Here is a 23,423-nt window from a genome sequence, read left to right as displayed (position 1 = left end):
GTGACTCTAAGAGAACAGCGAAGTGGGAGGAAGTATATGACATGTGAAACACTCTTTGATAAACTAATGTTAACTTCTGGAAGTGCCAGTCCAAACTCTTTTTCCCTTCCAGCTTCTTTTGCTGTTCCTCCTGTTTCCCCTGTTCCTGCACAGTTTCAAGATGGGAACAAAGGAAGCTCAGTAACAATGATGAAGTTGTGGAGATGGCAGCAACCATCAATAAACCAAGATACAACAATCTTGAGACATACAGCCCAAAGACTCAAGAGCTGAGGTCTGGAGACACCCAGGGCCATTGGAATAAGAGTTGGAGACGTTGGGATCTGCAGTCTGGGGGAGCCAGGGGCCATCCGAACCAGAGTTGGAGATGGGAGCATCTGCTCTCTCTGTGATTTCCTTGTCTGTTCGTCCCTCTCCACTGATCTCCCTCCAGGCACTTATCCTTGCAAACCCCCGGCACAAGTAGTACATTGTTGGCGATGGGGGAGGTGAATTGTTGCCCATTCACCTCCTCCCTCACCGCCATTCAGCACTCCAAACATTCCTTCCAGGTGAGGCAACACTTGAACTGCAGGTCTGTCGCGGTCATCTACTGTATTCAGTGCTCCTGCTGCGGCCTCCTCTACATCATTGAGACCCAAAGTCGTGCACCTTCGCTCTGTCTGCAGGAGGCAGGACTTTAATTCCACACCACATTCACTTTGCATCCATTTGGGTGTCCATAAAGTAATCCTGATTCGATCAGACTGACACAAGGCGAGTCTACTTAACGTTTCAACACCTGTGTAGCTAAAATATTCTGCTTTGCAAAGTAACTCAGTATATTTTTGGATATATATTTGCTGAGTCTCAATGCACTTATAAAGATATTACAGGATAAAGGAGTTAGATTTCAATAAGTAATCTGACCAATTTCTGAGAAACAGGCACTGTGATTATATACAAATAGTTATAGAAACAAAACACCCTTGTACATTTCAATGATTCTTTAGTCATGACAAAAAAAAAAACAGCTTTTTACTGGAGAGAACTTCACATACTTTCAGGTTTGTTCATTTATTTGAGGTACATATTGAAGGTATACATACTGCTGCTGCTTTCAGCCAACCCTTAGACTGATCTGTCACTTTAAGGATTCCAGTGTCTTGAGGTTCGAAAAGGATATTGCCTAGCGACAGGATTCCTGCTAATATTGTCATCATGTCTACCTGCTCCTGTAGATAAAGGCAAAATATGAATTGGATAGTATTTTAAGATGGATTCTTGTTAGTTTCAATTCACGATTAGCACATTCTGCTGCCAAAATACAACACAGCGTTAAATGGTCCAATTAACAAATAAGCTTTGTTACAGATCATTATGCTTTCAGCACCTGGAAAATATGTAGTCATAGACTTTTGTAGTAAAAATAGAAAGGCTGAATATCTTTTAAATGGTGTAAGATTGGATGCATTGGTGTTCGAGGGGAGCTGGGAGATACTCCAGTCGGGTCTAGATACTTCCCTGGCCAGGAGTCAGAGTCTCAATGTATAGCATCAGCACTCAGGACAGAGATGAGAAGCAATTATTTCACCCAGAGCATAGTGGTCCTTTGGAATTCTAACCTGGAGGCATGTGGAAACTCAGTCACTGTCAAAATTTAAGACAGAAATCAATAGTATTTTTTTTGATAAAGTTGGAATGAGGAGATTGATAATGAGGGTATTTAAAGATAAAGATACAATTTAGAAAGATCAAAGCCTTGAGGTCTATGGGGAACAAGCACAGAGGAGGAGATGAAGCCTAAGGCAAATCAGACCTATGCCCACCACGGAACACACTAGAAGGAGCGCTATCACTGGAAAGCAGTGTTCATCTTCAAGGACCCCCACCATCCAAGGCCATACTCTCTTCTCACTTGTGCCTTTAGGAAGGAGGTATTGGAGCCTTAGGTCCCATACAACCAGGTATTTGCATAGCATTTTATCTTTCCCACATTGGTTGTTTGTCCATATTTGTTGTGTGCAATTTTCCTTTGATTCTATTGTGTTTTGGTCTGGTCACTGTGAATGCCTGCAAGAAAATGAATCCAAGGGTGGTATATGGTGACATACAGTTGAAGTCAGAAGTTTACATATACCTTAGCCAAATTAATTTGAACTCAGTTTTTCACAATTCCTGACATTTAATCCTAGAAAGCATTCCCTGTCTTAGGTCAGTTAGGATTACTACTTTATTTTAAGAATGTGAAGTGTCAGAATAATAGTAGACAGAATGATTTAATTTGGCTTTTATTTCTTTCATCACTTTCCCAGTGGGTCAGAAGTTTACATACACTTTGTTAGTATTTGGTAGCATTGCCTTTAAATTGTTTAACTTGGGTCAAACGTTTCAGGTAGCCTTCCATCAGTTTCTCAAGTCAAGTCACTTTTTATTGTCATTTCGACCATAACTACTGGTACAGTGGGCAGTAAAAACAAGACAATGTTTTTCAGGACCATGGTGCTACATGAACAATATAAAAACTACACTGAACTACATAAAACAACACAAAACTACACTAGACTACAGACCTACCCAGGACTGCATTAAGTGCACAAAACAGTGCAGGCATTACAACAAATAATAAACAAGACAACAGGCACAGTAGAGGCCAGTAGGACGGTGTCAGTCCAGGCTCTGGGCATTGAAGAGTCTGATGGCTTGGGGGAAGAAACTGTTACATAGTCTGGTCATGAGAGCCTGAATGCTTCGGTGCTTTTTGCCCAGCAGGAGGGAGAAGAGTTTGTATGAGAGGTGTGTGGAGTCCTTCACAATACTGTTTGCTTTACGGATGCAGCGTGTGGTGTAAATGTCTGTAATGGTGGGAAGAGAGACTCCGATGATCTTCTCAGCTGACCTCACCATTCGCTGCAGGGTCTTGTGATCCAAGATGGTGCAATTTCTGAACGAGGCAGTGATGCAGCTGCTCAGGATGCTCTCAATACAACCTCCGTAGAATGTGGTGAGGATGGGGGGTGGGAGATGGACTTTTCTCAGCCTTCACAGAAAGTAGAGACGCTGCTGGGCTTTGTTTGCTATGGAGCTGGTGTTGAGGGACCAAGTGAGATCCTCTGCCAGGTGAACACCAAGAAATTTGGTGCTCTTAACAATCTCTACAGAGGAGTCGTCGATGTTCAGTGGAGAGTGGTCACTCCATGTCCTCCTGAAGTCATCAACCATCTCTTTTGTTTTGTTCACATTCAGAGACAGGTTTTTGGCTCTGCACCAGTCCGTTAGCCTCTGCACCTCCTCTCTGTATGCTGACTCATCGTTCTTGCTGATGAGACCCACCACGGTCATTTCATTGGCAAACTTGATGATGTGGTTTGAGCTGTGTGTTGCAGCACAGTCGTGGGTCAGCAGAGTGAACAGCAGTGGACTGAGCACACAGCCCTGGGGGTCCCCCGTGCTCAGTGTGATGGTGTTGGAGATGCTGCTTCCAATCCGGACTGACTGAGGTCTCCCAGTCAGGAAGTCTAGGATCCAGCTGCAGATGGAGGTGTCCAGGCCCAGTAGGCTTAGCTTTCTAATCAGTTTCTGAGGAATGATTGTGTTGAATGCTGAACTGAAGTCTATCAACAGCATTTGAATGTACATGTCTTTTTTGTCCAGGTGGGTTAGGGCCAGGTGGAGGGTGATGGCAATGGTGTCGTCTGTTGAACGGTTGGGACGGTACATGAACCGCAGAGGGTCCAGTAAGGGAGGCAGCAGGATCTTGATGTGCCTCATGACGAGCCTCTCGAAACACTTCATGATGATGAATGATACAACTCACAGTAAGTTGCTGGAATCTTGTTCCATTCCTCCAGACAGAGCTGGGGTAACTGAGTCAGGTTTGTAGGCCTCCTTGCTCGCACACGCTTTTTCAGTTCTGCCCACAAATTTTCTATCGGATTGAGGTCAGGGTTTTGTGATGGCCACTTAAATACCTTGACTTTGTTGTCCTTAAGCAACTTTTCCACAACTTTGGAGGTATACTTGGGGTCATTGTCCATTTGAAAGACCCATTTGCGACTGAGCTTTAACTTCCTGGGCTGATGTCTTGAGATGTTGCTTCAATATATCCACATAATTTTCCTTCCTCATGGTGCCATCTATTTTGTGAAGTGCACCAGTTCCCTCCTGCAGCAAAGCACTCCCACAACATGATGCTGCCACCCCCATGCTTCACGGTTGGGATGGTGTTCTTCAGCTTGCAAGCCTCACCCTTTTTCCTCCAAACATAACGATGGTCATCACGGCCAAACATTTCAATTTTTGTTTCATCAGACCAGAGGACATTTGTCCAAAAAGTAAGATCTTTGTCCCCATGTGCACTTGCAAACTGTACACTGGCATTTTTATGGCAGTTTTGGAGCAGTGGCTTCTTCCTTGCTGAGCAGCCTTTCAGGTTATGTCGATATAGGACTCGTTTTACTGTGGATATAGATACTTGTCTACCTGTTTCCTCCAGCATCTTCACAAGGTCCTTTGCTGTTGTTCTGGGATTGATTTGCACTTTTCGCGCCAAAGTACGTTCATCTCTAGGAGACAGAATGCGTCTCCTTCCTGAGCAGTATGACAGCTGCGTGGTCCCTTGGTGTTTATACTTGCGTTTGTACAGATGAACGTGGTACCTTCAGACGTTTGGAAATTGCTCCCAAGGATGAACCAGCTCGACATCATTTTCTGATCTCAATCCGATAAAATGTGTGGGTAGAACTGAAAAAACGTGTGCAAGCAAGGAGGCCTACAAACCTGACTCAGTTACGCCAGTTCTGTCTGGAGAAATGGAACAAAATTCCAGAAACTTACTGTGAGAAGCTTGTGGAAGGCTACCCAAAACATTTGACCCAAGTTAAACAATTTAAAGGCAATGCTACCAAATATTAACAAAGTGTATGTAAACTTCTGACCCACTGGGAAAGTGATGAAAGAAATAAAAGCTGAAGTAAATCATTCTCTCTACTATTATTCTGATATTTAACATTCTTAAAATAAAGTAGTGATCCTAACTGACCTAAGACAGGGAACGTTTTCTAGGATTAAATGTCAGGAATTGTGAAAAACTGAATTAAAATGTATTTGGCTGAGGTGTATGTAAGTTTCTGACTTCAAATGTATATGTACTTTGAACTTTGGACATGAATGATATGGCCTACTCAGACTCCTCACATTTTATGTTCTTACAGTGCCTATAAAAAGTATTCACCCGCTTGAAAGATTTCATGTTTTATTATTTTACAACATTGAAATACAGTGGATTGAATTTGGCTTTTTTGACACTGATCAACAGAAAAAAACTTCCACATCGGAGCTATAATAAACTTAGACCAAGTAGTAGAAATTTGTTTTAACTTTGAAACACAAAATAATTGATTGCATAATTACTCACCTCCATCAAGTCAGTATTTAGTTAATGCACCTTTGGCAGTAATTACAGCCTTAAGTCTGTGTGGATAGGCCTCTATCAGCTTTGCTCATCTGGACACTGCAATTTCTCCCCATTCTTCTTTACAAAACTGCTCAAGCTCTGTCAGATTGCATGTGGATCATGAGTGAACAACCCTTTTCAAGTTGTCACAAATTCTAAATTGGATTGAGGTCTGGACTCTGACTTGGCCACTCCAAGACATTAACTTTGTTATTTTTAAACCATTCCTATGTAGCTTTGGCTTAATGCTTGGGATCATTGTCTTACCGGAAAATAAATCTTCTTGCAAGTCACAGTTCTCTTTAGACTGCATCAGGTTTTCCTCCAGGATTTCTCTGTACTTTGCTGGACTCATTTTACCCTCTACCTTCACAAGCCTTCCAGGGCCTGCTGCAGTGAAGCATCCCCACAGCATGATGCAGCTGCCACCATGCTTCATGGTATGGATGGTGTGTTTTTGATGATGTGCAGTGTTTAAAATATAGCATTTAGTCTGATGGCCAAATAGCTCAATTTTAGTTTCATTAGACCATAGAAACTTCTTCCAGCTGACTTCAGAGTCTCCCACGTGCCTTCTGGCAAACTCTAGCTGATAGTTCGTGTGAGTTTTTTCCCAATAGTGGCTTTCTCTTTGCCACTCTCCCATAAAGCTGCGACTGGTGAAGCACTCGGGCAGCAGTTGTTATATGCGCAGTCTCTCCCATCCCAGCCAGTGAAGTTTGTAACTCCTGCAGAGTTGTCATAGGCCTCTTGGTGCCCCTCTCCTCATTAGTCCCCTTCTTGCACAATCTCTCAGTTTTTGAGGATGGGATGCTCTAGGCAGATTTACAGCTGTGCCATATTCTTTTCATGTCTTGATGATTGACTTAACTGTACTCCAAGGGATATTCAGTGACTTGGAGATTTTCTTGTATCCATCTCCTGACTTGTGGTTTTTAATAAACTTTTCACGGAGTTGCTTGGAGTGTTCTTTTGTCCATGGTGTAGTTTTTGCCAGGGTACTGACTCACTAGCAGTTAGACCTTCCAGATACAGGCATATTTTTACTACAATCAATTAAAATGTCTTCACTGCACACAGATCTCTATTTAACTAATTAGGTGACTTCCAAAACCAATTGGCTGCATCAGTGATGATTTGATGTGAATACTTACACAATCAATTATTTTGAGTTTTACATTTGTAATTAATTTAGATCAATTTGTAGAGAGCTGTTTTCACTTTGACACAAAGTCTTTTTCTGTTGTTCAGAGTCAAGAAAAGCCAAATTAAATCCACCGTGATGCAATGTTGTAAAACAATAAAACATGAAAACTTCCAAGGGAGTGAATACTTTTTATAGGCACTGTAGATTGGATTAATGCAGGAAAGTGGGACTAAGATACAAATTCAGCTATGACCATACTGAATGGTAGTGCAAGCACGATGGTCCAAATGGCCTGCTCCTGCTTCTATTTCTTATGTTCATAAATAAATTCAATGTCAAGAACATTGCTTAAGAAAATCCTGGAAATACAAAAAGCTGATATGGAACATCATACCCGGTGGCATTCTCTACTCTCCATCTTGAGCCTAAGCCTGACCCTGACCCCATCCTATCACAAATACACCCTCCAATACAATGTAGGAATGAGAAGAAAGACGTGGAATGCTTAACAAATTTAAATGCATGTGTGCACGCAAAGGCAATTAATTTTCAGGTGTGCTAAGCTAGGAATAAATAAGAATCCAACATTTTAGCATGGAGCATTTCAATGCCTATAAAGTAATCCATTAGATAATAAAATCAGTAGAGTCTGAACCTGAAGCTGTCAAAGTAAGAGTTATTCTTTCAAATCAGATTTCAGCTTTTTCTAAAATTAGTATGTGTAAAAGTTGGCAGAGGAAATACTTCCTCTTTGGTATTATCCCAAATTATGTTGAAACTGATTAAGAAGTATGGGTATTTAAAGTGTGCATTCTAATATATACATTTTCTAAATAAATTTTAGTATTAACCAACAAAATCAAAAATTGCATTATTTGTTAACCACACTAATGCTCTTAAACTCTAAAAAAAATCTTCTTATCCCCAAACTGTAGCCTAAATGGTTTCTCTTTAAAAGACTTTGTTCACTGCCACTGAGCTATGTTGTGTTTGGTCCAAAATTCAGTGTCTTCTAACTTCTCCCTCATAACTCCACATCAAATCCTCTCATTATTTCTCTTCTCTGTAATGGAGATTAATACTTTGTTTAGTGCTTAAAATACCAGATAAGTTCCATTTTTTGAAGGATGGATATTAATAATGAAAACATTTCAAAATAGTACTTAGAGAGAAGAGCACCACAATTGGATACACCCACTTACACTAACTGCCAAAATGCATACATTTGCAATGGCAATTTCACATTAAAAATAAGTACTAACATTTCGAGAAACAGCTGATTTACCTGCTCGAGAAATCCAACCATGTCCATGGCATTGCATACTTCATGGTATTTCTTGTTCCAAAGTTGGATGATTTCATCAGAACCATATTTGTGATTTAGGTACCTAGAAAAGACTGGGTTGTATTTTCAGATCTCACATGACACTGTCCAAATGACACTTAAAACTATAAAGGATGCGTGCTCAGTTAATACTTTAAAACCCCAGCTCAAAACTGATTGATCTTGCTTTTAACTAATATCGTTTTGTCTTTTATTTTCATCTCTGCACTTTATCCCATTGTAAATCACTTTGTACTACATTGTTTGTATGAAAAGTGCTCTATAAATAAGTTACTATTATTACTGTTCATACTACAGTTGAAACATGCAGGTAAAGCCTTTCAATGTTGTTTTAAACTTTTCAAAGATTCAAAGCACATTTATTATCAAAGCGTGTAGTTAAAAGGGTGGGTCGGTATATAGTAACAGGACTAAAGACAGCACAATAACAAACCTTTGAGGAAATCTGAAGCAAATAAACTAAAGCATAGACTTCTGGAGCTTGTTTCACACCTTACATTGCTACTGTACAAATATACAATAGCCAACTGCACGAAAACAAATCTTTGGAACAAATGTAGGTGTCAATTTTTTGAATCTGGGTTAGCAATGTTTAATCCATTGACAAAGACAAACCTCTAATTAATTTAGGAAATGAATCTGCAAAGAATAATATAATTGATTTATCACAGTCACTAACAAAAACTGGTTAATGATACTTCTTCTTGAGAAAACAGAGCAATACAGCACAGGAATAGCCTGTGAGGTACATGCCAACCATGGTGCTAAATTAACTAATTCCACCTGCCTACAAATAGTCTATATCCTGTCATCTCCTACCTGTTCAAATGCCTGACTAAATAGCTTTTGTATTTGCCTCCACCACCTCCCCTGGTAATATCCTCCAGGTATAACTCACTCTGTAAATTACAACTTGCTTCTCCATCTCCTTTAAGCTTTCCCCCTCTCTCCTTAAATCCATACCTGACATCTCCACCCTGGGGAAAAAGTACATGACTGGCTCTTATGGCCCTCATAATTTAATATGCTTCAATCAGGTCAGTCCTTAGCATCTGACACTCCAGAGAAAACAGACCAAGTGTGTCTGGCCTCTGGTTTGTGCCCTTCTTAAATAAGCGCACATATTTGCTATTCCACTGAAATAAAGAGGAAATAAAGGTTGCTGTCAAGTGCTTCACAACCTCTTGGTATCCCTCTCAACACCTGGGATAGATTCTATCAGGCCATGGCGACTAATTTAGATTTTTAAAATTCAACACCACCTTCTTGGTATCAACATGCCCTAGTACATCGACACCCCCCTCGCTGATCTCATTATGCTCCATGACCTTCTACTTGGTGAATACTCATGCAAAGTACTCGTTCGGCATCTGTTTTCTTTGTCGCCAGGCATAAATCCCCTTCTTCATTCTTGAGTTGACTTATCCACTTGCTAGCTAGGTTGTTGTTTTTAAACATATGGATAAGATGCCGTAGGATTCTCTTTAATCCTACTTACCAAGGACATTTCATAATTCTATTGTTTGTTGTGGTTACTATGAATGCCCGCAAGAAAATCAATCCGAGGGTGGTATATTGTGAAAAAATAGATGCATGTAAAAGATGGTAGAGGAAATACTTTCTCTTTGGTATTATCCCACAATATGTTGAAACTGATTAAAAAGTATGGATATTTAAAATGTGCATCCTAATAGTTCCATTTTCTAAATAAATTTTAGTATTAACTAACAAAATCAAAAATTGCATTATTTGTTAACCACACTAATGATCTTAAACTCCTAAAGATTCTCTTATCCCTAAACTGTTTCCCATTCTTCTTATCCTATTTCATGTTCCCTTTTAGCCCTCCTGATTCCCTGTTTAAATTTTTCTGTTTTTTCATTCCTCAGGGGCTCTGTTTGGTTTCAGCTTCCTAATCCTCACACAAGCTTCCTTTTTCACTCTGAGTAAATTTACATCTCACATCATCCAATTTTCTTGAACTTTACAATCCTTGTCTTCCTTCCTCACAGGAATGCGTTATTCTGACTAGCTGGCCTTTAGACAATTCAGACATGGATCTTCCCAATAACAGAAGCTCCCAAATGCCTTTTCTCAGCTCCTGCCTAATACTACTGAAAATGGCTTTCTTCAATTTAGCACCCCTTCCGCCACTGCCCAAAATTCAATCTTATTCTATTAAAATATTAAAACATAATTTTAAAAACAGAGAGCCAATGGTAAGACAGGAGTAGATGGCATTGTCCTTAAAAGAAGATCTAAGGAAGATTTGATAAGTCATGACTGGTTCTCACTGTAAGCTTTCCCTCAACATCAGCGAAACAAGAGGGCTGGTCAAAAGGGAAACAAAGAGGAAAAAGAGAAGGAGGGGTGGCATTACCTTATTGGGAGTATTCCATAGGCCCCCTGGTAGCAGCAGAGATACCGAGGAGCAGATTGGGAGGCAGATTTTGGAAAGGTGCAAAAATAACAGGGTTGTTATCATGGGTGACTTTAACTTCCCTAATGTTGATTGGCACCTGATTAGTTCCAATGGTTTAGATGGGGCACAGTTTGTTAAGTGTGTCCAGGACGGATTCCTGTCACAGTATGTTGACAAGCCGACTAGGGGGAATGCCATACTAGATCTAGTATTAGGTAACGAACCGGATCAGGTCACAAATCTCCCAGTGGGTGAGCATCTGGGGGACAGTGACCACTGCTCCTTGGCCTTTAGCATTATCACGGAAAAGGATAGAATCAGAGAGGACAAGAAAATTTTTAATTGGGGAACTTGCGGGTGTGGATTGGGATGATGTTTTTACAGGGAAATCTACTATGGACATGTTGTCAATGTTTAGAGATCTCTTGCAAGATGTTAGGGATAAATTTGTCCCAGTGAGGAAGATAAAGAATGGTAGGGTGAAGGAACCATGGGTGACAAGTGAGGTGGAAAATCTAGTCAGGTGGAAGAAGGCAGCATACATGAGGATTAGGAAGCAAGGATCAGATGGGTCTATTGAGGAATATAGGGTAGCAAGATAGGAGCTTAAGAAGGGGCAGAGAAGAGCAAGAAGGGGGCATGAGAAGGCCTTGGCGAGTAGGGTAAAGGAAAACCCCAAGGCATTCTTCAATTATGTGAAGAAAAAAAGGATGACAGGAGTGAAGGTAGGACCGATTAGAGATAAAGGTGGGAAGATGTGCCTGGAGGCTGTGGAAGTGATCGAGGTCCTCAATGAATACAGTATTCACCAATGAGAGGGAACTTGATGACGGTGAGGACAATATGAGTGAGGTTGATGTTCTGGAGCATGTAGATATTAAGGGAGAGGAGGTGTTGGAGTAGTTAAAATACATTAGGACAGCTAAGTCCCCGGGGCCTGACAGAATACTCCCCAGGCTGCTCCACAAGGTGAGGAAAGAGATTGCTGAGCCTCTAGCTAGGATCTTTATGTCCTCGTTGTCTTTGGGAATGGTACCGGAGGATGGAGGGAGGCAAATGTTGTCCCCTTGTTCAAAAATGGTAGTAGGGATAGTCCGGGTAATTATAGACCAGTGAGCCTAACGGCTGTGGTGGGAACGCTGCTGGAAAAGATTCTTAGAGATAGGATCTATGGGCATTTAGAGAATCATGGTCTGATCAGGGACAGTCAGCATGGCTTTCTGAAGGGCAGATCCTGTCTAACAACCCTGATAGAGTTCTTTGAGGTGACCAGGCACATAGATGAGGGTAGTGCAGTGGATGTGTTCTACATGGATTTTAGCAAGGCATTTGACAAGGATCTGCATGGCAGGCTTATTCAGAAAGTCAGAAGGCATGGGATCCAGGGAAGTTTGGCCAGGTGGATTCAGAATTGGCTTGCCTACAGAAGGCAGAGGGTGGTGGTGGAGGGAGTACATTCGGGTTGGAGGGTTGTGACTGGTGGTGTCCCACAAGGATCGGTTCTGGGACCTCTACTTTTTGTGATTTTTATTAACGACCTGGATGTGGGGGTAGAAGGGTGAGTTGGCAAGTTTTCAGAAGACACAAAGGTTGGTGGTGTTGTAGATAGTGTAGAGGATTGTCGAAGATTGCAGAGAAACATTGATAGGTTGCAGAAGTGGGCTGATGGAGTTCAACCCGGAGAAGTCTGAGGTGGTACACTTTGGAAGGACAAACTCCAAGGCAGAGTACAAAGTAAATGGCAGGATATTTGGTAGTGTGGAGGAGCAGAAGGATCTGGGGGTACATGTCCACAGATCCCCGAAAGTTGCCTCACGGGTAGATAGGGTAGTTAAGAAAGCTTAGAGGGTGTTAGCTTTCATAAGTCGAGGGATAGGGTTTAAGAGCTGCGAGGTAATGATGTAGCTCTATAAAACTCTGGTTAGGCCACACTTGGAGTACTGTGTCCAGTTCTGGTCGCCTCACTATAGGAAGGATGTGGAAGCATTGGAAAGGGTACAGAGGAGATCTACCAGGATGCTGCCTGGTTTAGAGAGTATGGATTATGATCAGAGATTAAGGGAGCTAGGGTTTTACTCTTTGGAGAGGAGGATGATGAGCGGAGACATGATAGAGGTATACAAGATACTAAGAGGAATAGATAGAGTGGATAGCCAGCGCCTCTTCCCCAGGGCACCACTGCTCAATACAAGAGGACATGGCTTTAAGGTAAGGGGTGGGAAGTTCAAGGGGGATATTAGAGGAAGGTTTTTTTACTCAGAGAGTGGTTGGTGCGTGGAATGCACTGCCTGAGTCAGTGGTGGAGGCAGATACACTAGTGAAGTTTGAGATTACTAGACAGGTATATGGAGGAATTTAAGGTGAGGGGTTATAAGGGAGGCAGGGTTTGAGGGTCGGCACAACACTGTGGGCCGAAGGGCCTGTACTGTGCTGTACTATTCTATGTTCTATGGTCATCGACTTCAGGAAGTGGGATGGAGCACAGGCTTTTGTGTATGTCATTGGGGCAGAGGTCAAGAGGGTTGGCAGCTTCAGGTTTCTAGGTGTGAACATCACTAATTTCTTGTCCTTCTCCAACCACATAAACACCATAGACGAGAAGGTGCTACACTTCCACTTCCTCACGCAGGTAAAGAAATGCAACTTGTGCCTGTTGACCCTCACCAACTTTTATAGATGCACCATAGAAAGCATCACAGCTCTGAACATGACCGCTTAATGGTATTGGTCCATGGAATAAAAAAGGGTGGAACCCCTGGCCTAGAGTTTGCTACAAAGAGCAGCTCTGAACCCCATGGTCCGAGAGGCCTCCTGAGCCTCACTCAGTGCTTTTGGGTTTGCGAGACCCAATATGATTGGCTGCATGCGCCATGCAGGTGTGGTGGATGAGCTTGGGCAGCAGACCCAATTGGTCACTCTCGAACCAGGCCTGGACTCCAATAATCTTTTATAACTTGCCAGTCATTTCTCAATGAAAATATGAAGTTTTTGTGAGTGGCACAGTGACTCATCTAGTAGAACTACTGCCTAACTGCTCCACTGACCTTTGCATTAGTTTGCAAATGAGAACAACTCTTGAAAACTAGCACCAGGAAGAAGCAATGTGGTGAAGGAGCAGTTAGCTTGCTTTCTGAGCTAAACTTCAGGGATATTGGCACAGTTATACAGCTGGAAATATTGTACACAAGTAAGCATTCCATCTATATTCACTTAATTTCATCTTTTGAAAATAAGTTTTTGGCTTCAAATGTGCAATAAAAAAGGAAAATCAATTCAGCAAATTTTGAAAATAGAATCATAAGGTCAGATAGGAGAAATAAAAGAGGCCATTTGGCCCTCTGCATCTGTGCTAATCAACAAGCACCCATGGGCACTAATCCCAATCTATTCTCTCTACATTTCCATCAACTGCCCCTAGATTCAACTACTCACCTACACACAAAGGGCAATTTACACTGGCATATTAACCTACTGACCCACATGCCTTTAGAACTGGTAGAAACAAGTGCACTGGAAGGAAGTACATGCTGGGACAGTGAAACCATGCAAACTCCATATGAACAGCTGCCAGGGTCAGGCTTGAAACTGGGTTAGTGGAGCAGTGAGACTGCAGATCTACTAGATGAGCCATGGTGCCATTCACAATAACCTCATATATTCGTTGATGAACGACTGGCAAATTATAAAAGATTATTGGAATCCAAGCCTTATTCAAGAGTGACCAATTGGGTCTGCTGCCCAAGCTCATCCACCACACCTGCATGGTGCACGCAGCCAATCGTACTGGGTCTCCCAAACCTGAAGGCACTGAGTGAGGCTCAGGAGGCCTCAGCCGCCCTACCTCTGGGGTCTTGCCCTGGAATACTCCAAAACTTTGACCGGAGTAAGACTGGGATAGAGCCTCAACCTGATAAAGGTTTTGAGGCTACAGATTTTTAAAATATCCCTGATAATAAAATATCCTGGGTAATAAAATATCCTTGATAATAAAATATCCCGGTTTTGCCTGCAGCTGGCGACTGAGACTGAGGTCGAAGTGTTCGGCAGGGATGGCGCTCGGTACTCGGTGTCGGAGGGCTGATCAGAGCTTGAAGTTTTTGGATGACTCAGAGTCAGACTGTGGTCAGGCATGGCAGGGAGAGTTTTCTTCCTTCTCCCGTCTGCGTGAGATGTGGGACTTTCGAGAGACTTTAATCTTTTTTTACTGTGCCATGGCCTGTTCTTCATCAAGTTATGGTATTGTTGTACTGTTGTAACTATATGTTATAATTATGTGATTTTTGTCAGTTTTTCAGTCTTGGTCTGTCCTGTGTTTCTGTGATATCACACCAGAGGAATATTGTATCATTTCTTAATGCATGCATTACTAAATGACAATAAAAGAGGACTGCGTGTCCTCATAATCTAATCTAATCTAAATCTAAACATTTAACGACATTAAAAATTATTAAAAAGATAGAAATATAAAAATTAAAAATAACATGAGAACTCTGTGAACTAATACATAAGTAACAATGAAAACAATATGTAACAGTTCAAAAATCAAACTCCAATCCACATTTCCAGAACCTTCATTCAGATGAATAGGGATTCTGATTCCATGCCAAGTCTGGCTGACTGACTGACTGACCAACTCCACACGGAGCCAGCACTAGACCACAGTACCTAGTACACATCACTGCAATAACAACCAATCACCAAGTCCAGGAAAAACTTGCTAGCAGCTGAACACCTGCAGTTCCTTTAAAATTACGGGCAAGAGCCAGCACAATTCAGCCCTTTATTTCCCTTCAGTAAATTAGCTTGGTTTTGTCGCATGTACCGAGATACTGTGAAAACTTGTCTTACATATCATTCAATTTGCTATGACAGCATTATGCATTATATATTTTGGGGTGGCATGTAGTTAGTGCAACACTTCACATCACCAGCGATCAAGGTACCACCGCTGCATGTAAGGAGTATGTACATTCTCACCGTGACCGCATGGATTTCCTTTGGGTGCTCAGGTTCAACCCCTCTCCCACATTCCAAAGATGTTCAAATTAGTAAGGGCTAGTAAGTTTTTGGCATGCTACATTGGCGCCAGAAGCATGGTCCCATTTGCAGGTGGTCCTCAGCATATCCTCCCACTGTGTGTTGGTCATTGACACCAATAGCTCATTTCATCATTTCCATGTATGCGACACACAAAGCTAATCTTTAACCTTTATTTAATTAAATGATTGTGCATGTAATTCCTGTCAGGTAATTCAACATGATTCTCTTCACTGGACCATTATATTTTAGTGCCCTTTCAAAAAGAGGATGTGGGTTGAAAATATTTGCACATTTGACCTCCAGTGAAGCTTCAGTGCCTTTTGTTTTTCAAGAACTGAAATCACCAACATTTATTAAAATTGGTAAAACACTACAAGGGGCCTTTCCCATTTGAATACTAAAGTAATTTCTTCCACACGATAAAAAAAAATGCAATAAATTAGTTTCTGAAATAAGGTGTTACCTGTAGAACTTAGGATCCAGAAGACCATAGACTTCCTGATCAGCAGGAGATATTCCAGCAAACATATAGTAGAAAATATGGAAATTTTTCTCGCCTTCATCCTGATGCACAACTCGGGATTTTTCCAGAAGGTATTCATTGATTTTCGCACCTTTTACTAGATAAAAGCAACGATTCACATATTAAATTAACTATCCTGTCAAATAGATGGACTATCACAAACTATCCTCCTTGTCAGCATATTGTTACTGTCCCTGAGCTTCCAAGATTTTCCTCCAATCTACTTCATTAATTATGTACTAACTCTAAAAGGATATTTCAATTGAAATATAATTAAATATTAAAATAGCTACACAATTGCCGCCTGGCTGTAGTAAATGGGAAGGGGAAGAGCTACATTGAGAGACAAGGATTTAATTTCCATACTGTCATACAGATATGCGACAGACTCAACTAAAACTATTTTCTACATACAATTACTACATTCAAGGAAAAACATTGCATCAGCTCTAAACTTTTTGGAAGCCTAAGTAAGTATAACAAAATCACCTTCCGCAGTAAATTGTGCTCCAAGTGACATAAAAAACTTTGTTTGGGGAAGTGATCAGATGTCCAACAGTCTCATTATGCTAAATTGAGTAATTTGTTGCATTATTTCATTTCATCTGAACCAGAGTGCACATTAATTCAATGGATCGTTGGCTCCCCAGCTCAAAGCAAATGAATGCAAACTGGCAAAAGTGAAGACAGGAAATTCAAGAGACCACAGGCTGGGTCATTCACCCAGCTTAAACTACATCATACCAGAGCAGTTGCCAAGTTTTCAGCTGCCCTGAAGTTATCTAGCAGAAGCGTCCCTCACACAAATTATCTAAATGGAGGGAGAATGCAAATGAGCAAAGTATTTAGGTGTTGTAGAGCATGAATCACAAAATTATAGTACACAGGTCAAACAAGTAGATAAGGACACCTTGACCTTTATTACAAAGGGTTTAAAAATAGAGAGGTTTTATTACAATTAACCGTTGAGCCACACCTAGAGTGCTGCCAACAGTTTTATGAAGTTTTATTGAATGAGTAATACATCACAGTAACAGGCTCCTCTGACTCAGTGAGCTAACACCGCTCTACTACACCCATATGATTAATTAACCCAACAATCTGTACGTCTTTTAGAACATGGGAGGAAACCGGAGCACCTAGAGAAGATCATCTGCTCACAGACAGCGGTGGGATTGAAACTGGGTCACTGGTGCCGTAATGTCATTAAACTAACCACTACACAATCATGCCAGCCACGTTTTGGAAACTGTTTCAGAAAGGAGAGCATGGAGGCAACCCAAAGGAGATTCACCAAGCTCATTCTGTAGATGAGAGGACCGTCCTATCTAAAGAAGCTAGATATATTTGATCTGTTTGCGTCAGAGCTCAACAGAAGGGGGTGGGGGTGGGGTTATTGTTGTGTCCCACAAGATCTTGAGCAGGCATGATGGGGTAGATATTGAGATGCTTTCATTAAGGGGAGAGTCTTAAATGAAGGTGCATTGTTGCAAGACGGGCTAGACATTTAAAACTGGGCTATGTTGAAATTTTCTTTCACAGAGGGTGATAGAGCCTTCTACACCATTGGGTTATGAATACTAGGTCATTCGAGGAGGCAGCTCAGCAGCGCAGTGGTTAGTGCAATCGTTTTACAGCACAAGCGATTACTGATCGGGGTTTGATTGCCACCACTGTCTGTAAGGAGTGTGAATGTTTTCCCAATGACCACATGCATTTCCTCCAGGTGCACTAGTTTCTTCTCATTTTGGTGGGTCAGATTTGACGACAGAATATAATATTAATAAAAATTTTAGGCTTAAATCCTTATCAGAAGGGATTAATAACAACTATTTATGATATAATTAAAAATACAGCCAAGTATATCTGTTAAAATTAAAGATGAATGGGAAAGGAAACTTCAAATTCACCTACCTATAGAGAAATGGGAGAAAATTTTTCAAATAGTTAGTTCTTCCTTTATATGTGCTGAACATACGCTGATAAAATTTAAGGTAGTACATAGGGCCCACATTTCTAAAGATAAACTAGCTCGTTTTCACTCCCATATAAATCCTATTTGTGACAGATGTCACTCTGAGGTGGCCTCTTTGACTCATATGTTCTGGTCCTGCCCTCTCTTGGAAAAATTTTGCAAAGATATCTTTGAGATCATTTCAACAGTTTTGCGTTTTGATTTACAACCTCATCCTATTGCGGCAATTTTTGGTTTGCCAATGATGGAACATAGCTGTTTATCCTCTTCAGCCTGTCGTACGATCGCATTTGTTACTATAATGGCCAGAAGATCCATTTTATTGAATTGGAAAGAGACCAATCCTCCTACTACATTTCAATGGTTTTCTCAAACTATATCATGTTTAAATTTAGAAAAAATCAGAAGTCTCATTTTTGATCCTTCGGTTAAATTTGAAGCGATTTGGAAGCCATTTATTCAACATTTTCAATATGATGACTTTTTCCGAATCCTTTTTATTAACTTAGAATATATGAATAGAGGAGCAGAGTTGGCGACATTAATGAATATATTCGATCTAATATATTGGATCTAACAGCCCTGTTTTGGCTGTTTGGTTTTTTCTTGTTTTTTTGTTTTTTTTTGTTTTTTTGGGGTTTTTCTTTGTGATATTTTTTCTTTTTATTTTTTTCTCTTCATGATTAATTATATCAAGAGTTTGGAAATTTATTACACTTGTACTATTTGTAGCTTTCTCTTCTCTATGTTTATTATCAATAATGTAATTCCAATCTCTTTATATCACTATTGTTATTATGTTTATGAACTTGAAAACTAGTAAAAAGATTAAAAAAGAAAGAAAGATAATTTCAATGGTGAGACTCTTGGCAGTGCGGACGATCTGAGAGGTCTCGAGGCCCGTGTCCGTAGGACACTCAAAGCTGCTGTGCAGGTTGACAGTGTTGTCAAGAAGTCGTATGTTGTGTTGGCATTCATCAAACGTGGGATTGAGTTCAAAAGCTGTGAGGTAATGTTACAGCTATTTAAGACCTTGGCCAGACTCCACTTGGAGTACTGTGTTCCATTCTGGTCACCTCACTACAGGAAGAATATGGGTACTATACAGAGAGTGCAGAGGAGACTTACAAGGATGTTGCCTGGACTGGAGGGCGTACCTTACGAGAATAACTTGGCCTTTTCGCCTTGGAGCGACAGATGATGAGAGGTGACCTGATGAAGCTATATAAGATGAGTCGCATTGATCGTGCGGCTAGCCAGAGGCTTTTTCCCTGGGCTGAAATTGCTAATACGAGGTGCTTTAAAGTTTAAAAGTGCTTGGAAATAGGTACTGAGGGGATGTCAGGGGTAAGTTGTTCACACAGAGAGTGGTGGGTGTGTGGAATGCACTGCCGGCAGCAGTGGTGGAAGCGGATACAATAGGGTCTTTTAAGAGTCTCTTAGATAGGTACATGGAGCTTAGAAAAATAAAGGGCTATGTGCCAGGGAAATTCTAGGCAGCTTCTAGAGTAGGTTATATGGTCGGCACAACATTGTGGGCCGAAGGGCCTGTAATGAGCTGTGGATTTCTATGTTCTAGGTTCATATTCCAAAGATGTACATTTAGAGTTAGTGGGCATGGTATGTTGGCACTGGAGGCATGACGACACTTGCAGCCTGCCCCAGCACATTGTAAATGATGACGGAAGTGACACATTTCACTATGTTTTGATGTCTCAATGTTACGATCGACATGTGACAAATAAAGCCAATCTTTAAAAAAAAAGTGCTTAAGACAGAGAAAGATACATTTCAAGAATCAAGGAAGTGAGGGCTATGGGGAGTTGGCACAGAAAAGACCATACTGAATAGCAGAACAAGCTTGAGTTCCTGTTGTGTTAACTGGTTAGCCACTTGCAACAAGCAGATGCTGAGCACCTGGTTGATGAGCGGTTACATTACAGTAGTGTAGCGGTTATTCCAACACTATTATGGCTTGGGCATTCTGGGGTTTGAAGTTCAATTCCAGTGCCATGGAATGCATGGATTTTCCCCTGGGTCATGCAGTTTCCTCCCACAAGGATGTACCAGGTAGCCTAATAGGTTATGGAAATTGTCCCGTGAATAGATTATGGTTAAATTGGGCTTGTCGGGAGAGCTCCTGGGCAGTGCAGCTCAAAGGGCCGGAAGGGTCTATTCTGTGCTATATCTCTAAACAAATAAATAAATAAATTTGCCACTAGGAAATGAATCTCACCCTCTCACTTGTGAGAGAGTGACTTCTTGAGCCTTCAACTAAGCATTCACATTGTCTTTGGCTTACCTGTTCGCAAACCAAATTTGGAAAGGTATGCTCATCTGTATTCTTTGCTCTCAGCCCCAAAAACAACTCAATTTCTCTAATGCTCACATTCTATACCAGTCCCAGTGATGGTAACTGGCTAAATAGCCAATGTGACACAAGAAATCCCTTTCACAAATGTAGAAAGTGACTTATGGTCTGGGATACACTCTAGTTTGGGCAGATTAAAATCAAGGCACTCAAATGGGAACAATAAATACTTGAAATGGAAAGTTTGACGTAGCTACAGGGAGAGCGCATGGAAATGAGATTACAGGGTTACTCTACATACTCCAAAATGAACTCATTCCTACCTGTAACAGAACAAAAGGTTGACTCGGTAAAGGCAAGCCAAAGAAGGCAAAAATGCCTTGAGGGAACTGTTTCTCATTAGACTGGATTGAGCAAATCTCAAACTAGATTGATGCCTAATCTATCAGAGGACAGACTCCACTCAAACATGAGGAAATCTGCAGATGCTGGTAATTCAAGCAACACACACAAAATGCTGGTGGAATGCAGCAGGCCAAGCAGCATCTATAGGAAGAGGTACAGTTGACGTTTTGGGCCAAGACCCTTTGTCAGGACTAACCTCTTCCTATAGATGCTGCCTGGCCTGCTGCGTTCCCCCAGCATTTTGTGTGTGTTGCTTGAGACTCCACTCAGGTGCTTTTCTTTTAAATAAAAGCAGTTTTAAAAGTGGGCTACCAAAATTGGAAGCATTGGATGAATATTTTGTTGTACTAGGTACCATGAGGCTGATATTAGTCAGACCATTCAGATAAATGAGCCAGACTTAATATTCAATTGGATTTGTGGAGATGAGCCTTGGGAAGAAGTCAGTGAAGAAATCCAATGTGGAGGCAGGCTCTGCGTACATGGGGAAGTGATTCTGTTGTTGTGCAGGTGTAGTTTTGAAATTCATTCTGGGTTGTTAGCAGCTGAAGCAGTTATTTTCAGCCCTTGGTTGGTCTGATTGAATAACAATTTAGTCTTCCTTGGTAGAGGGGCAAATGTGGAAGAGAACAGCTATGAGTGACCTCATAGTTTCTGACAAAACACGAGTCTTTGGCAGCTCTTACAACATTTCATCAGTTCCAATAACACCATTTGTTCTGGAAGACTGGAAAATTGCGTATGTCACTCCACTCTTCAAGAAAGGAGACAGACAGAAGAAAGGAAAGCTATAGGCTAGTTACTCTGACCTCAGAGGTTGGGAAGACATTGGAGTTGATTATTAAGGATGAGGTCTCAGGCTACCTGGAGACACATGAAAAAATAGGCCACAGTCAGCACGGCTTCCTCAAGGAAAAATCTTGCCTGACAAATCTCTTGGAATTCTTTGAAAAATAACAAGCAGGATAGACAAAAAAAAAAAGAATCACGATATTGTTTCAAGCAACACACACCAATGTTGCTGGTGAATGCAGCAGGCCAGATAGCATCTATAGGAAGAGGTACAGTCAACGTTTCGGGCCGAGACCCTTCGTCAGGACTAACTGAAAGAAGAGCTAGTAAAACCCGAGGATGGGCAAGGGGTATAGTGAGAGGGACAGAGGGAGAAAAAAAGAATGCGTGAATATAAATAAATAACGGATGGGGTACGAGGGGGAGGTGGGGCATTAGCGGCAGTTTGAGAAGTCAATGTTCATGCCATCAGGTTGGAGGCTACCCAGACAGAATATAAGGTGTTGTTCCTCCAACATGGGTTTTCTCCCCCCTCCCCCTTTTCTTTCTCCCTGGGCCTCCTGTCCCATGATCCTCTCATATCCCTTTTGCCAATCAACTGTACAGCTCTTGGCTCCATCCCTCCCCCTCCTGTCTTCTCCTATCATTTCGGATCTGCCCCTCCCCCTCCCACTTTCAAATCTCTTACTATCTCTTCTTTCAGTTAGTCCTGACGAAGGGTCTTGGCCCGAAACGTCGACTGTACTTTTTTCCATAGATGCTGCTTGGCCTGCAGTGTTCCTCCAGCATCTTGTGTGTGTTGCTTAAGATAGAGGAGTGTCCTTTTAGAATAGAGATGAGGAGGAATTCCTTTTGTCAGAGAGTGGTGAATCTGAGGAATTCTTTGCCACAGACAGCTGTGGAGGCCAAGTCTTTATGTATATTTAAGGCAGAGGGTGAGAGATTCTTAACTGGTCAGGTTAGGGAGGGATGCAAGGAGATGGTAGGTGATTAGGGCTGAGATAAATATTGGATCATCCATGATGAAATGGCAGAGCAGACATGATGGGCCAAATGGCCTAATTCTGCTCCTGTATCTTGTCTTATCTCCTACAATCTATTTTCTTTCTTTTCAATTCTTTTTATTGTTATATACAGGAAAAATAACATGAGTACATCGAAGTAACAACACTTACAATGCCTCAAAAAAAAATTATCTTAAAGATTGAAAAAAAATTTTGTGATAACAAAAAAAACCTACTAAGCAGAAAAGTGAGAGAAAAAGAAAGAACCCATTAGGTGTACAACCCCGGAGTCATGCGTCATACAGAAAGCTTCTAAAAATAAACACCAAACTGCCAGCAAGGAAAGAAAATATACTAAAAAAATTTACAATTAGATCATGGAAAAATTATATCAATTAACTCAAATGATAATAACGAGCAAATGAGCCCCATCTTTTCTCAAAATCAAATAAAGGATCAAAGGTTCGACTTCTAATTTTCTCCAAACTAAGGCGTAGCATCACTTGAGAGAACCATTGTGACAAAGTGGGAGCTGATGTATCCTTCCACTTCAACAAAATGGCCCTCCTAGCTATCAATGTAACAAATGCAATAACATGTTGGTCAGACACAGAAATACCATGAATATTTTGAGGAACTATTCCAAAGAGCACAGTTAATTTATTATGTTGTAAATTAATTTTAAGTGCTTTAGAAATTGTTGAGAAAACCGACTTCTAAAACTGTTCCAATATAGAACAAGACCAAAACATATGTGTCAGTGTAGCTATCTCAGTTTTACATCTATAACAATGACTATCAACATTAGGAAAGATTTTAGAAAGTCTCTCCTTCGTCAAATGATAATGATGTACAATTTTAAATTGAATCAATGAATGGCTAGCACAAATTGAAGAAGAGTTAACCAACTTCAATATCCGCATCCAATCTTCCATCATAAAAGTCAAATTAAGTTCCTTTTCCCAATCCTGTTTAATCTTAGATAAATACAAACTATTTTCCCAACTTTCCTCATTTCACCCATT

The 23,423-nt window shown here is 41.0% G+C and overlaps 1 protein-coding gene across 2 annotated transcripts in view; it reads right to left on the bottom strand.

Moving 5' to 3' along the window:
• The window catches only part of LOC140194951 (myosin-IIIa), a 176,153-nt gene that overhangs the window by 80,652 nt on the left and 72,078 nt on the right, over positions 1 to 23,423 (bottom strand). For both annotated transcript variants that reach the window (XM_072252403.1, XM_072252404.1), the window contains exons 6-8: positions 15,852 to 16,008; positions 7,867 to 7,969; positions 1,089 to 1,214 (exon numbers count right to left, since the gene is read on the bottom strand). In XM_072252403.1, coding sequence (XP_072108504.1) covers positions 1,089 to 1,214; positions 7,867 to 7,969; positions 15,852 to 16,008 — 386 coding nt within the window. The remainder of the gene's footprint in view (positions 1 to 1,088; positions 1,215 to 7,866; positions 7,970 to 15,851; positions 16,009 to 23,423) is intronic.

This window comes from Mobula birostris, chromosome 3 (assembly GCF_030028105.1).
Source record: "Mobula birostris isolate sMobBir1 chromosome 3, sMobBir1.hap1, whole genome shotgun sequence".
NCBI lineage: Eukaryota > Metazoa > Chordata > Chondrichthyes > Myliobatiformes > Myliobatidae > Mobula > Mobula birostris.
Note: the sequence above shows the minus strand (reverse complement) of the source record. Positions and strands in the feature narration are given on the sequence as shown.